Genomic DNA, 12347 nt, shown 5'->3' on the forward strand with positions numbered 1-12347 from the left:
CCTTGATAATTTCTTGAAAGATGCTATCTAGGCTCTTTTTTTGATCATGGCTTTCAGGTAGTCCAATAATTTTAAAATTCTCTCTCCTGGATCTATTTTCCAGGTCAATGGTTTTTCCAAGGAGATATTTCACATTGTCTTCCATTTTTTCATTCCTTTGGTTCTGTTTTATAATATCCTGATTTCTTATAAAGTCACTAGCTTCCACTTGCTCCAATCTAATTTTTAAAGGAGTATTTTCTTCAGTGGTCTTTTGGACCTCCTTTTCCATTTGGCTAATTCTGCCTTTCAAGGCATTCTTCTCCTCATTGGCTTTTTGGAGCTCTTTTGCCATTTGAGTCAGTCTGTTTTTTAAGGTGTTGTTTTCTTCAGTGTATTTTTCAGTATTTTTTTGGGTCTCCTTTAGCAAGTCATTGACTTGTTTTTCATGGTTTTCTTGCATCCTTCTCATTTCTCTTCTCAATTTTTCCTCTACTTCTCTAACTTGCTTTTCCAACTCCTTTTTGAGCTCTTCCATGGCCTGGGACCAGCTCCTGTTTTTCTTGGAGGTTTCTGTCGTAGGCTCTTTGACTTTATTAATTTCTTCTGTCTGTATGTTTTGGTCTTCTTTGTCACCAAAGAAAGAATGCAAAGTCTGAGACTGAATCTGGGCACGTTTTCGCTGCCTGGCCATATTCCCAGCCAACTAACTTGACCCTTGAGTTTTTCAGTGGGGTATGACTGCTTGTAGATTACAGAGTTCTATGTTCCACGTTTGGGGGGGAGGTGCCAGCTCTGCCACACCAGCACTGCTCTTTCCCCAAGAACCCCCAACCCGAACTGGGCTTAGATCTTCGGCAAGCTGTGCACCCCTGCTCTGATCCGCCACTTAATTCCTCCCACCAGGTGGGCCTGGAGCCGGAAGTAACAACAGCTGTAGCTGCCCCACCTCCGCTGCCCCCGGGGCTGGAAGCCAAACCGCGAACTCCTTCCACTCCCGCAGCTTTTCCCACTAACCTTCTCCGCAGTCTTTGGTGTTTGTGGGTTGAGAAGTCTCGTAACTACCGCAGCTCACTGAATCAGGGCACTAGGGCCCCCTCCGCCTGGCTTCTGGTCTGGATGGTCCACGCCGCTCAGGCTGGGCTCTGCTCCACTCCGTTCCCAGCTCCCAGCTCCGAGCTCCGTGTGGGATAGACCTCACCCAGAGACCATCCAGGCTGTCCTGGGCTGGAGCCCTGCTTCCCTCTGCTGTTTTGTGGGTTCTGCCGTTCTAGAATTGGTTCAGAGCCATTTTTTATAAGTTTTTGGAGGGTCTCTGTAGGGAGCTCACACTATTCCCTGCTTACCAGCTGCCATCTTGGCTCCGCCCCCCCTCTAATAAGACTTTTTAAAGGACAGGGGAAACTTGGACATGATTATAAGCAACAGGGAAGAAGCCAGTGGATGGGGAAAGATAGAAGATAGAGAATGAAGATGATAGTAGGGTCAGTGTGCTAAAGGAAGGGATGAGATCAAGGGTCTTGGGTCTTGGCCTGGAGAAGGGCCACCTCTGAAGTGAACTAGGAGTTAATTAGGCATTAATATTAGAGCAGAGGTTCTTAACCTTTTTGTGTGTGTCATGATGCCCTTTGGCAGTCTGTTAAAGCCTAGGGATACCTTCTCAGAATAATGTTTTAAAATGCGTAAAATAAAATATGTAGCAATTATGTTCTAGCTCACTCTTCCAGAACTAGACAGGTCACACCTGCCCCTTAAGGGTTCTAAGGTACCCTGGGTATTTCCCAGGAAGAGGGGTGCTGCTTCTATAATGCTATTGACTCAACTCCCCACTGGCTGTGTTCCTCCTATTTTTAGGTACCAGTGAGTAGCACCCTGGTTCCATTTAGCTACTAATTAACTTTTAGAGAGGGATATTTATTTTGAAGATATAATAAGAACAGAAGTTTCCCTCCAGCATCTCAGGGACATATTCTCCTCTGTACCACTTTGGGAAGAGTAGGCTTACTCTTCTTTTTTTTTTTTTTTTTTGCACTTAATAGTATTTTATTTTTATTTTATTTTTTTCCAATTACATGTAAAGATAGTTTTCAACATTAATTTTTGTAATTACACCCTTTAAGCTCTGACCATGCTGAAATTTTCACTGTTGTTTCGTCTAATCCCAGCTAAAGTACCACCTTCTATTTGATGCCTCTCTTGATTCCCCCTGAAAAATTGCCTTGTCTTTATTTTTTGTGTGTGTACATATATATAACCATATACACGTGTGTGTGTATGTGGGCATATTCACATGTACACATACATGAATGTGCTCACACACGTGTAATCATATGTATTGTGCAATATATACATGATGTACACGTGTAAGTACACACACGTGTGCTTGTGTAGCTTGTCTCTCTAGTAGAATGTGAACTCACTTTTGGTTTTCATATCTTCAGTGCTCAGCATAGTGTCTAGTATATTATAGGTCCTGCTTTTTGATGTCTGGTGTTCATTTGATATATTAAACTCCTTAAAGATATATCTGTTTTTCTATTTTCATTTTTTTTCTCATTGTAACAGGAAGCAACAGCATCTTTGCCCCAGTGGTCTTACCACATTCAAGTGAGTATGTGCTCATACCTCTACCATATCCTTGAGTAATCTAAAGATTTTCATATTTTAAATATGGTATTACATACCCTAAAAGGTTAAATCAGTGTGGTTATTGAAATAAATCTGTTCATTTGGATTATAACGTTTGTATTTGAAAGTTTTAAAAAATAAAATGTAGTTCAAACTGTGTATAGAAAAACAAGTAAAAAATGAATGAAAACTCATTGCATACAACTAACTGTACTCCATTTATGTACTGATAGATTTTATGTTCATGGTAAATTTTCCTAGGATTATACCAACTATGAGTTGCATAAAAGTGGAATCAACTATATCCACAAGGAAATATAAGATTAGAAAGGAAATGGGCCAGGTGGTTAGTCAGTGAGAGGAAAGACAGATGGCCAGCCAGAATTATGTACTAGCACCAATATAATGTGTCCTAGAGGTACCACATCAGGTACATCCTCTTTGGAATACTTATGGAAGGACATGGACAAGAATTTTATAGAATGTGAAGGAATGGGTAGATTGCAGTCTGCACTAGTGAAGGGAATATTAACATGTATGAGAACTGTCGAAGTACCAACATATGCCGTAATTCATAAATCCATTGTAGTGTTTATTTATAAATTGGTTGTTTTGGAACTCAGAATACGTTTACCCGCAGCAGAAACAACTTTTTAAATGGTGGTGAAGTTTTATCCACTTGTCCACAAATGCTTATTTAATAGGGATCATATAATGTGTAGCTGCAGTGGAGTAACAATTTACCATTTATAACCTCACCACCATTTATAACATTGTTTCTGTAGGGAGATCTCTTCTGAGACTTGGTGTATTTGGAAACTCACTGTCTTCCCAATATTTTGAGTCCTTGTGCAATACCACTATCCCCTGCCGAATGGTAGTGACTGACAAGCAAAAAAAGGAACCCAAGTACTCTGGAAATAATATTCTCTGGGAAGAGTCCGGTCCCCATTATTGAAGGGCTTTTTGTATATAACTTATTATGAGAAAATGACAATCTCTTAAATTTATAATCAGTGTTACATTTTTGAATTATGTAAATATATGCTAAATTTTTTACATCATGGTAAATAAAATTTTTGATATATTTTCTTTAACAAATAACAGTAATATATTTCAAGCTTTTTTTAAATTTAAAATTAATGGTGTAAGAAGATAATTTTCTTATCTTATTATTTGTGGCTAAGTTGATATTTTCCTTTTTTTTAGAATCTTTCTTCAGTTCATGTGGTAGTTTACATAAATTAACTGAAGAGCCACTGGTTCCTCCTCCTCTTCCTCCTCGTAAAAAGTTTGATCAAGATGTTTCAACTTCTAAGGTATTCAACATCATTTTGGTTTTCGACACACTGCTAATACAGAGAGCTAATACAGAGCTTCCTCTAGACCTTTGCTTTTCTCTTCAAGCCTTCCATACCCTCCCCTCTCTTCCTCCCTTTCAGCTGAAAATCTTGCTTAATTACTTACTCAGAAAATAGAGACCATTTTCCAGGAGCTCTCTTTGCATCATCCTTGATGTCAGCCCTCATTTTCTCCTTCTTTACTTCAGTCTCTGTTTTGAAAAGGTCAGTCTTCTTCCCACTAAGACCAACCTTGTTCCTGTCTCCTCTTATCTGCTCGAGCAGATTGCTCCCACAGTAGTCATTCTTTGTCTTCACACACACACACTTATATACATATACATATACATATACATATACATATACATATACATATACATATACATATACATATACATATACATATACATACATATGTATATTTATATTTGTATGTTTGTGCGTATGTTCACTCCCTCTGTATATACTGGTTTTTCCCCTGCTGCCTACAAATGTGCCTAAGTCTCTTGAATTTCTTGAGGGAAAACAACAACGCAAACCTGTGCTAGACCATTCTGTGCCCTTGAGCTACTCTCTTCTGTCTCTTCCCTGTCAAAGACAGAATGCTAGAAAATGTTAGCTATGCCTGCTGTTTTCACATCCTCTCCTCTCCCCTCAGTTTTCAACTCTTTGCAGTCTGGCTTCTGTCTTCATCACTCAGATAAAAATACCTCCCTCCAAAGTGGTTTCTTACTTGTCAGATCTAATGGCCTTTTTTCACTTCTAATCTTTTTTGACACCAATGCAGCATTTGACACCGCTGACCAATCGTCTCTGGATATTCATGCTCTCTTGGCTCTCTCCCTATCTTTCTCAGTCTCCTTTTTTTTTTAACTTTTTTTTTTCTCAGCTCCTTTAGTGGTTCACCATCAATTTCTTGCCCCAAAACTGAGAGTATAGCCACAAACTCTGTCCTCGATCCTATTCTATTCTTTCTCTATATTCTTATATATTCTTATACTTTGTGCCAGCTTGGCTGTAGAGTATAGAAAGGGGGAGGGGAGTATTGTATAAAATTGAAAAAGGTCAGTTTGGGCTAGCTTATGAAAGACTTCAGAAGCTAAAGTGATAAGTCTGTATTTGATGGCAGCTGGTACCATCAATTGCTGTGGATTCAGTTATCCTCTCTATGAAGATGACTCTGAAATCTATATATCTAGCCCTTGCCTGTCTTCTGAGCTTCAGTCTCACATCTCCACTTGCCCATTGGGTATTTCACACTGGATGTGCCAAGAGAAGACAGCTTAACAGCATTGATAATCTTAAACTTGACAAGTCCAAACCGGAACTCATTATCTTTCTCCTCAAACCCACCCCACTTCCAACCTTACCTGTTTCTTTTGAGGGTACCATCATTTGTCGAACAAAACCTTGGCATCATCTTCATTTCCTCATTTTTATTGACCCACATATTCATCCAGTTAACAAATTTGGTTGGTACTTCCTCCACAATATTTCTTGCATCTTTTCCCTTCTTCCTACTAATATGGCCACCACAGTGGTTCAAAGCCTCCTTACTATTGGACTCCTGGACTATTGCAGTAACTTCCTTATCATTCTCCCTGCCTCAGGTCTCTGACCTCTCCTAAAGTGTAGGCCTAACTGTGGCGCTCCCCTTTTCTATGAACTCCAGAAACTCCATAAGCAAATATAAGCTTATCACTTTAGTTTCTAAAGCTCTTTGTAACTTAGCCCCACCTGACCTTTGCCAGGACAGCCAAGCTAGACTTCTGGCTACTTTCCTTCCATTTCCTGGCACTGTGCCTTTGCATGGGCTATCCCTTTATTCCTAGACTGTGTCTCCACCTCACCTCTTTTGTTTCTTTCAAAACTTTGCTCATATCATTTACTCTATCAGAGGTGTCAGACACTTGACTCGTGGGCAACATATAGCCCATAGTACTCCCTAATGCTGCGTGAACCAGATTGAAATGTAATTGAGAAATATATAACAAAATAAATAAAAATACCATAAAACATAGATAACATTACATTTCAAAACTAAGTCAATGTGTGACCACAGGAATGCTTATGTATGGATTAGTGGCACCCATTTCTACTTGAGTTTGACTCCACTGTTATATGAACTGATCTCTGATCCCTTCACCTATTTTAAGGGCTCTGCTTTAGAAATATTTACTTTATATGTATATATATTATATATTTTTATATTTTGTGTATATAGTTATTTATTACAAGTTATTTCTCCAATCAGACATAAGCTCCTCAAGATTTCATTTTTGTCTTCGTACCTTTTCTCTGGCTATTCCTCACACCTGGAATGCTCTCTGGCTTCCTTTGAGACTGAGCTCAAACACCGCCTTCTACAAGGGACCTTTTCTTCTTCCTCCCCACTACTAGTGCCTTCTCTTTGAAACTATCTCCAATTTATCCTATATATATCTTGTATGTATATTATTGTTTGCATATTTCCTCCCCCCTCAGAGTATGAGCTCCTTAAGGGCAAGGGCCATGTATCCCGAGTGCTCTGCACAGTGCCTCACATATAGTTAAATGATTAATAAATGTCTGTGGACTGACTGCCTAACTCTTTGTATATTGTCAGTTATGGTTTTGAATTTTTTTTCATTAACACTGAGGATCTGTTGGTTATAACCCTAAAGTCTTTGAGTTTGGCTCAGAAATCCACTGTTCATAGGTGCCCCTCTTCACCCTCCACCAGAACTTGCCAACCTCAATCCAGCTCCCTTCCCAGAAATATTTGAAGACCTACTCACTTCTGCAGAATTCACTGGCCACAACTTGGTGTTCCCAGCTGACAATGTCCTGATTCCCAAAAAGATGTTACTCTTATAGATTAGAGAGATAAAGAGGGCTTGAATTATAAATTATAAAAATTTCAAAATCATAACTCAAAATAATAGGAGCTAACTAGTAACAGGACCCTGGACTTTGTCATCTCTTAAGACTGTTTCCTTTTCTTGAATTCTGTGTATCATGTTTATTCATGTGCTGGTTCTGTGAGAATAGTTATATAGAACTAAGTTTACATCAGTTCACAGTCTTCATACATAAGTCAAGATAGTTGGATGCAAGGTTATATATTCTAAGATTTGTAATGCCGCATAGGAAAACTTGTTATTTTTATCTTGAAAGGTAATCATTAATCTGATGTTTAATCCATATTTTGGGGAGGGGGAAGGAAGGCTAGGGAAGGACAAGAAGTCCAGACCTGTGATTCCATTGGATAAAACCACCTTCTATCACATTTTAACTTTTGAGACAGAAATTATCTTTTGAAGTTTTTTTTCTACATGGTAAAGATACTGTGAACACCCTGCTCAATAAGTATGATGGCTTTACAAATGAATGGTATGGTTTATCTTTTTTTTTATTTAACTTTTGAGGGAAACTTGAAATATGATGACGATCCTCCTGCTATCCCACCAAGGCAGCCACCACCTCCAAAGATCAAGCCTCGAGTTCCTGCCTACAGCGGTCCGTTTGAAGGGCCTTTGCCTAGCCCACCCCCACCACCGCCACGAGACCCTCTTCCTGAGACTCCTCCGCCAGTACCGCTTCGGCCTCCTGAACATTTCATAAACTATCCGTTTAATCTTCAGCCACCACCGATGGGACATACTCACAGAGATCCGGATTGGTTCCGGGAAGCCAGTACATGTCCAAACTCCCCAAATACTCCTCCAAGCACACCCTCTCCAAGGGTGCCACGTCGCTGCGCGCTCAGTTCTAGTCAAAATAATCTTGCTCATTCTCAAGCTCCTCCTATCCCACCAAGACAGAATTCAAGCCCTCACTTACCGAAACTGCCACCAAAGACTTACAAAAGAGATCTTTGTCAACCTCCTGTGTACAGATTGCCATTGTTAGAAAATGCAGAAACTCCTCAGTGACCTTAGCCGTATTTAGTCATTGACACTGGAATAGTATTTGTAAAGTTCCTTTTTTATTTATTCAAAACAAGGCAAGGTATTTTAGTAGTTTTGCAAATAATTCTCTTATATAATTGCTTACTGATGAAATAAGCTTTTAAAAATTGGGAAAATAAAATTGTTTTAAAGCACACAAGTCCTTCATCATTGCCCTCAGGTGATTAGTAGCATTTCTGTGTCTTGGATCCTCAGTGCTACCAGTGATTAGACCAGTATAAAAAATGTGTATTTTGCAATGTATTTACATTAAATTAGTTTAACATTGTTTGCACTGGAGAAAAAGTGCATTTATGGAATTTTTCAAATTTGACTTCTAGAGGCCTTTTTAAGAAAATGAATTTACACAAGTATAGGGATGTAGTGTTATGCCTTTTTAAACTTTTTGGTTACTCACTTTCTGGTTTTCTCTATATTTAGGAAAGTTGTGAATAACACCTACATGTTCTCAAACTCGTGAATGTCATGTCTTAAATGCCATTTTTGCTGTCGATGACTAAAAGGCAAAATGGAATGAAAATCAAAACAAAGATATCAGAATGCACTGTTTTTATTGTTTTGGCAAGAGTGTAAACAGAGATTACCCAGCCCATTGTGGGGGGTGGGAAGGGAGGGTACAAAGCCTGTGTATCTTTAGCATGAATCTTTTTCAGATGTGCCTTTTTGTTTTGTCAGGCAGATGTCTTTAGATAATGAGTTGCCTGCTGTTTTGGAGAACAAAGCTAATATGCCATGTATGTACAATTTTGTTTATATTGTATATTTACAGACGATGCTAATAACCTATATAAATGTAAGTGACTCAAGGCCTACAATTCAGTCTGCTACTTTGCAAATTCATACCATTCAAAGGAATTTTCAGTGGAATAGCAACCATGTCTCACTTTCAAAACCTAATGACCTATTCTCTGAATCTTACTGCATTCATTGTAATTTTTAAAAATCCTTTTTGAAGATTGGTAGTATTTAAGTCACCTTTATTAAACTTTTAAAACGGAAAAGTAAATAAAACTTTTCTTTTACTGTTTTGACTACCTTGTTCAAACTGGTGAATGAATCTGTTTTAATGGTAGTGCTACTGTAGCAGCACTTGTAAAGTGGCCAAAAGCCACATTTTATTTACTGATCTGTGGTCTTTTACTGTGCTTTGTATCAGAGTTCTTAACAAGATTAATAAATCACCTCAGTCTTAATTTTTCAGAGATTTTTAAAATGTCTTTTCTTCATAAGGATGGGTGAGACAAAAGGGAGAATAGTTATATAAGCGTTGTAATATATGTAAGAAGTTGTCATGAGTAATTTTGTTATTCAGATTACATAATATTGGTGAAATTAATGAAATTTTTATTTGACAGAAAGCCTTTTTTTTCCCCAAGATGAAAAGTTGCAATATCCAGATTTGTTTTTGTTTTAACATACATAATCAAATGCAAAGTGTAAACAGAAGTAGATGGGTGGATGATCATAAATTTCCTTCGGTGGGACACTGATGGCAAGATAGAAGGAGATTTAGATTGGAGTCAGAGAACTTCACTTCAAGTTGCAGTTTCCCCCCATCTGTATAACCCTGAGTTACACTTAACTTCTCTGGGCCTCAGTTTCCTTGCCTGTCAAAATGAGGACACTATACTACATGGTCTCCCAGTTCCTTTCCATGCTGTACATACAATCTTAGAAATTTTGCTCTTAAAGAGGGAAAATGACTTCTATAGTATCTTAGATTTCAGTCAAGTCAACCTTTGCCAATCAGTCAATATTTAATAAGCTACCTACTGTGTTAAGTGATAAGAGATATAAAGACAGAAAAGAAACAGTCTCTGCCCTGAAGGAGCTAATATTCTGTCAAGGGAGACAACATGTACATATATAAGTATATACAATTGATGATATACATCATAATTTTCTTGCGTATTCTTCTTTTTTTCCCAATTCCCCCCTCTACTTTTCTTGTTTGATTTTAAAAATCTTTTTGTTTTGCTTTTTAAAAAACCTTTCTGTAGCTCTTCCAGGAATTCTTTTTGGATTTGTGTTCAATCTGCATTTTTCTATGAGGCTTTGCTTAATGATGTTTTACATCATTATTATTGTCTTCTGAGTTTATGTCTTGAGCGACCCTGTTACCGTAGTAGCTTTTTATGATCAGGTCCTTTTTTGTTGTTTGCTCATTTTCCCAGCTTATTTCTTGACTTTGAACTTCATTTTAGAGTTGGGGTCTGCTCACTTCTGATGGGGGAGGGATCACTGTCCCAAGCTTCAGGCCTTTTACCCTGCTGTTTTCACAGCCATTTCTGGGGGTCTGTAGGTTTTCAGTGCTTCTAAGGTAGTGTGATCTGAAGAGAGGTGGGGTCACTGCTCTCCTAGTCTGTGTTATGATTCTCACCCAAGAAGGGCCCCTGCTCCTTTGTAACCACAAAAAACTAGCACTCCCAGAACTGCCACCAGAAGCTAGGACCCCTGCTTTCTCTGTTCTCTGAAACTGGGTAATGGGCAATGGAGTTGCCAAGCAATATCTGGTTCTCTGCCCAGTACCCACCCAGGAGGTCACCTGTATTCTCTTTCCAACTAGTTGTCTAATCCCCTTACTATCTCTGAGAAGATTTTCCAGAATTGTTGCTGCTGCTTGTTGTTGAAACCAATACCTCCAAGGCCCATAGTTGGTGTTGCCAACTATACTGTGCTCTGGGCTAGCCCTGATCCCAGTGTCACAGATCTCTCCTGACCTAAGTTGTCTTGGACTGGAAAACTGTCTTACCTCGGCCTTGTTGGTTATGCTGCTTCAGAATTTGATTTGACATGTTATTTTAAAGTTGGTTGGAGGGGAATGCTGGAAGAGTTTGGCTGGAATGTTCTCTCTATTCTGCCATCTTGGCTCCTGGACTATCTTACAATATTATAAAACTTACAAAATCAGAACTTTGGAATTCTACTCTCCAACCACACACTTCCTCTCAGTCACATTTAACCTACTTCTTTCTCATCATGATGTTCAGTCCCTTGGCCCATATCCATTCTCCCATTCTACCTACCTTCCTTTGCCTCTCAGGCCTTTTAAAAATTTTAATTTTTTTTTGTTATTTTCAATTTAATAAAAAAGCAAACATGGGCACTTCCATATACAAAAATAAGAAACTATTTCTCTTTAATAATTGCCAGAGATCTCTCATATCTAACTTTTCTAACATTCTATTCAGGTCCTCCTTTCTTGTTTTATACCTATATATGAAGGTGTATATATATCTATATGACATTTTGTTAATTTATTGCACATAATACCTTTCAGCCTAATGCAATGTCCCTTTTTATATCTCTTAATCAAGTCTTGTTTTTACTGTTGCTTTGTCAAAGATCTTGATTGCTACCTCTGCTCTTTTGAGTTCACCTGAAACATGATAGATTTTACTCCAGTCCCTTATTTTAATTCTATGTGAATCTTTGTTTCAGGAGATTTTTTTGTAAACAACATATTGTTGGTTTCTGCTTCCTAATTCATTCTTCTGCCCTCTTCCATTTTGTGGGTGAGGTCATCCCATTCACATCACAATTATGATCATTAATTATGTATATCCCTGTATCCTATTCTCCTACACCTTTTCCTATCCTTACTGCTTGCCCCAGTTTTACAAAAGAAAAAAGTGGAGAATAGCTTCATAAAGCCAGTGTTCTATGTTTAATGCATTCAGCTTTCACTACCCTGTTCTTTCCCTCACCCAGACCCAACCATAAATTCTTATTCTTTTTTCTTTCCTTTTATACTTCTCTTCACAGTCTACCCTCCTATTTCATAGTTTGTTTTGCTTATGACTAATCCCTCTATGAATCTACCTTTCCTCTTATTTAACCTCTCTTCCTATTCTTTCCTTTTTTTTTATAATGGAATGTATCCATTCATATGAAAGTGAGTTCAAATGATGCCCATTCCTTTCACCTCTTTCATTTTGTTTATAAAGTCTTCTACTTGCCAATCTTGATTACATGCAATAAAAAGTTCCCCATCCTTACTCATCCTTTCTTCCCCAGTGTATTAATTTTTCCCTCTCGTCACAACCATTCGTAGGCTCACTCTTTCTGTCTTATTTAACTCCCTTGATTAGTCCTGAAGACTTTAGAGCTTGAGGAGACACTTAGGTCATGTCCCCATATTAGGACTTAAATACTTCATCCTTCTATATTCCTTTCTTATTGTTCACATGTATTTACCTTGTTACATTTCTTTTGACTTCTGTATATTTAAAAGTTTCTTCTCAGCTGTGGTCTTTTCATTAAAAATGCTTGGAAGTTCTCGATTTCATTTTTCCCCTGTAGGATTATACTTGTTTTTTTTCTGGGTAAGTTATTCTTGGATATAAGCCTTTATTTTTTACTTTTAAAATATCATGTTTCACATTCCACACTCCTCACTTTTTTATAGTGGTAGCTGCTAATCCATGTATCTTTCTGACCGCTTGCAGTA

The 12347-nt window shown here is 38.1% G+C and overlaps 1 protein-coding gene across 1 annotated transcript in view; it reads left to right on the plus strand.

The window, feature by feature from the left end:
- The window catches only part of SOS2 (SOS Ras/Rho guanine nucleotide exchange factor 2), a 117724-nt gene extending 108623 nt beyond the window's left edge, over positions 1–9101 (plus strand). The window contains exons 21-23 of the mRNA XM_036749484.1: positions 2545–2586; positions 3817–3926; positions 7355–9101. Of these exons, the coding sequence (XP_036605379.1) occupies positions 2545–2586; positions 3817–3926; positions 7355–7861 (659 nt within the window). The 3' untranslated portion in view covers positions 7862–9101. The remainder of the gene's footprint in view (positions 1–2544; positions 2587–3816; positions 3927–7354) is intronic.
- Positions 9102–12347: the final 3246 nt, after the last annotated feature.

This window comes from Trichosurus vulpecula, chromosome 3, assembly GCF_011100635.1.
Source record: "Trichosurus vulpecula isolate mTriVul1 chromosome 3, mTriVul1.pri, whole genome shotgun sequence".
Taxonomy (NCBI): Eukaryota; Metazoa; Chordata; class Mammalia; order Diprotodontia; family Phalangeridae; genus Trichosurus; species Trichosurus vulpecula.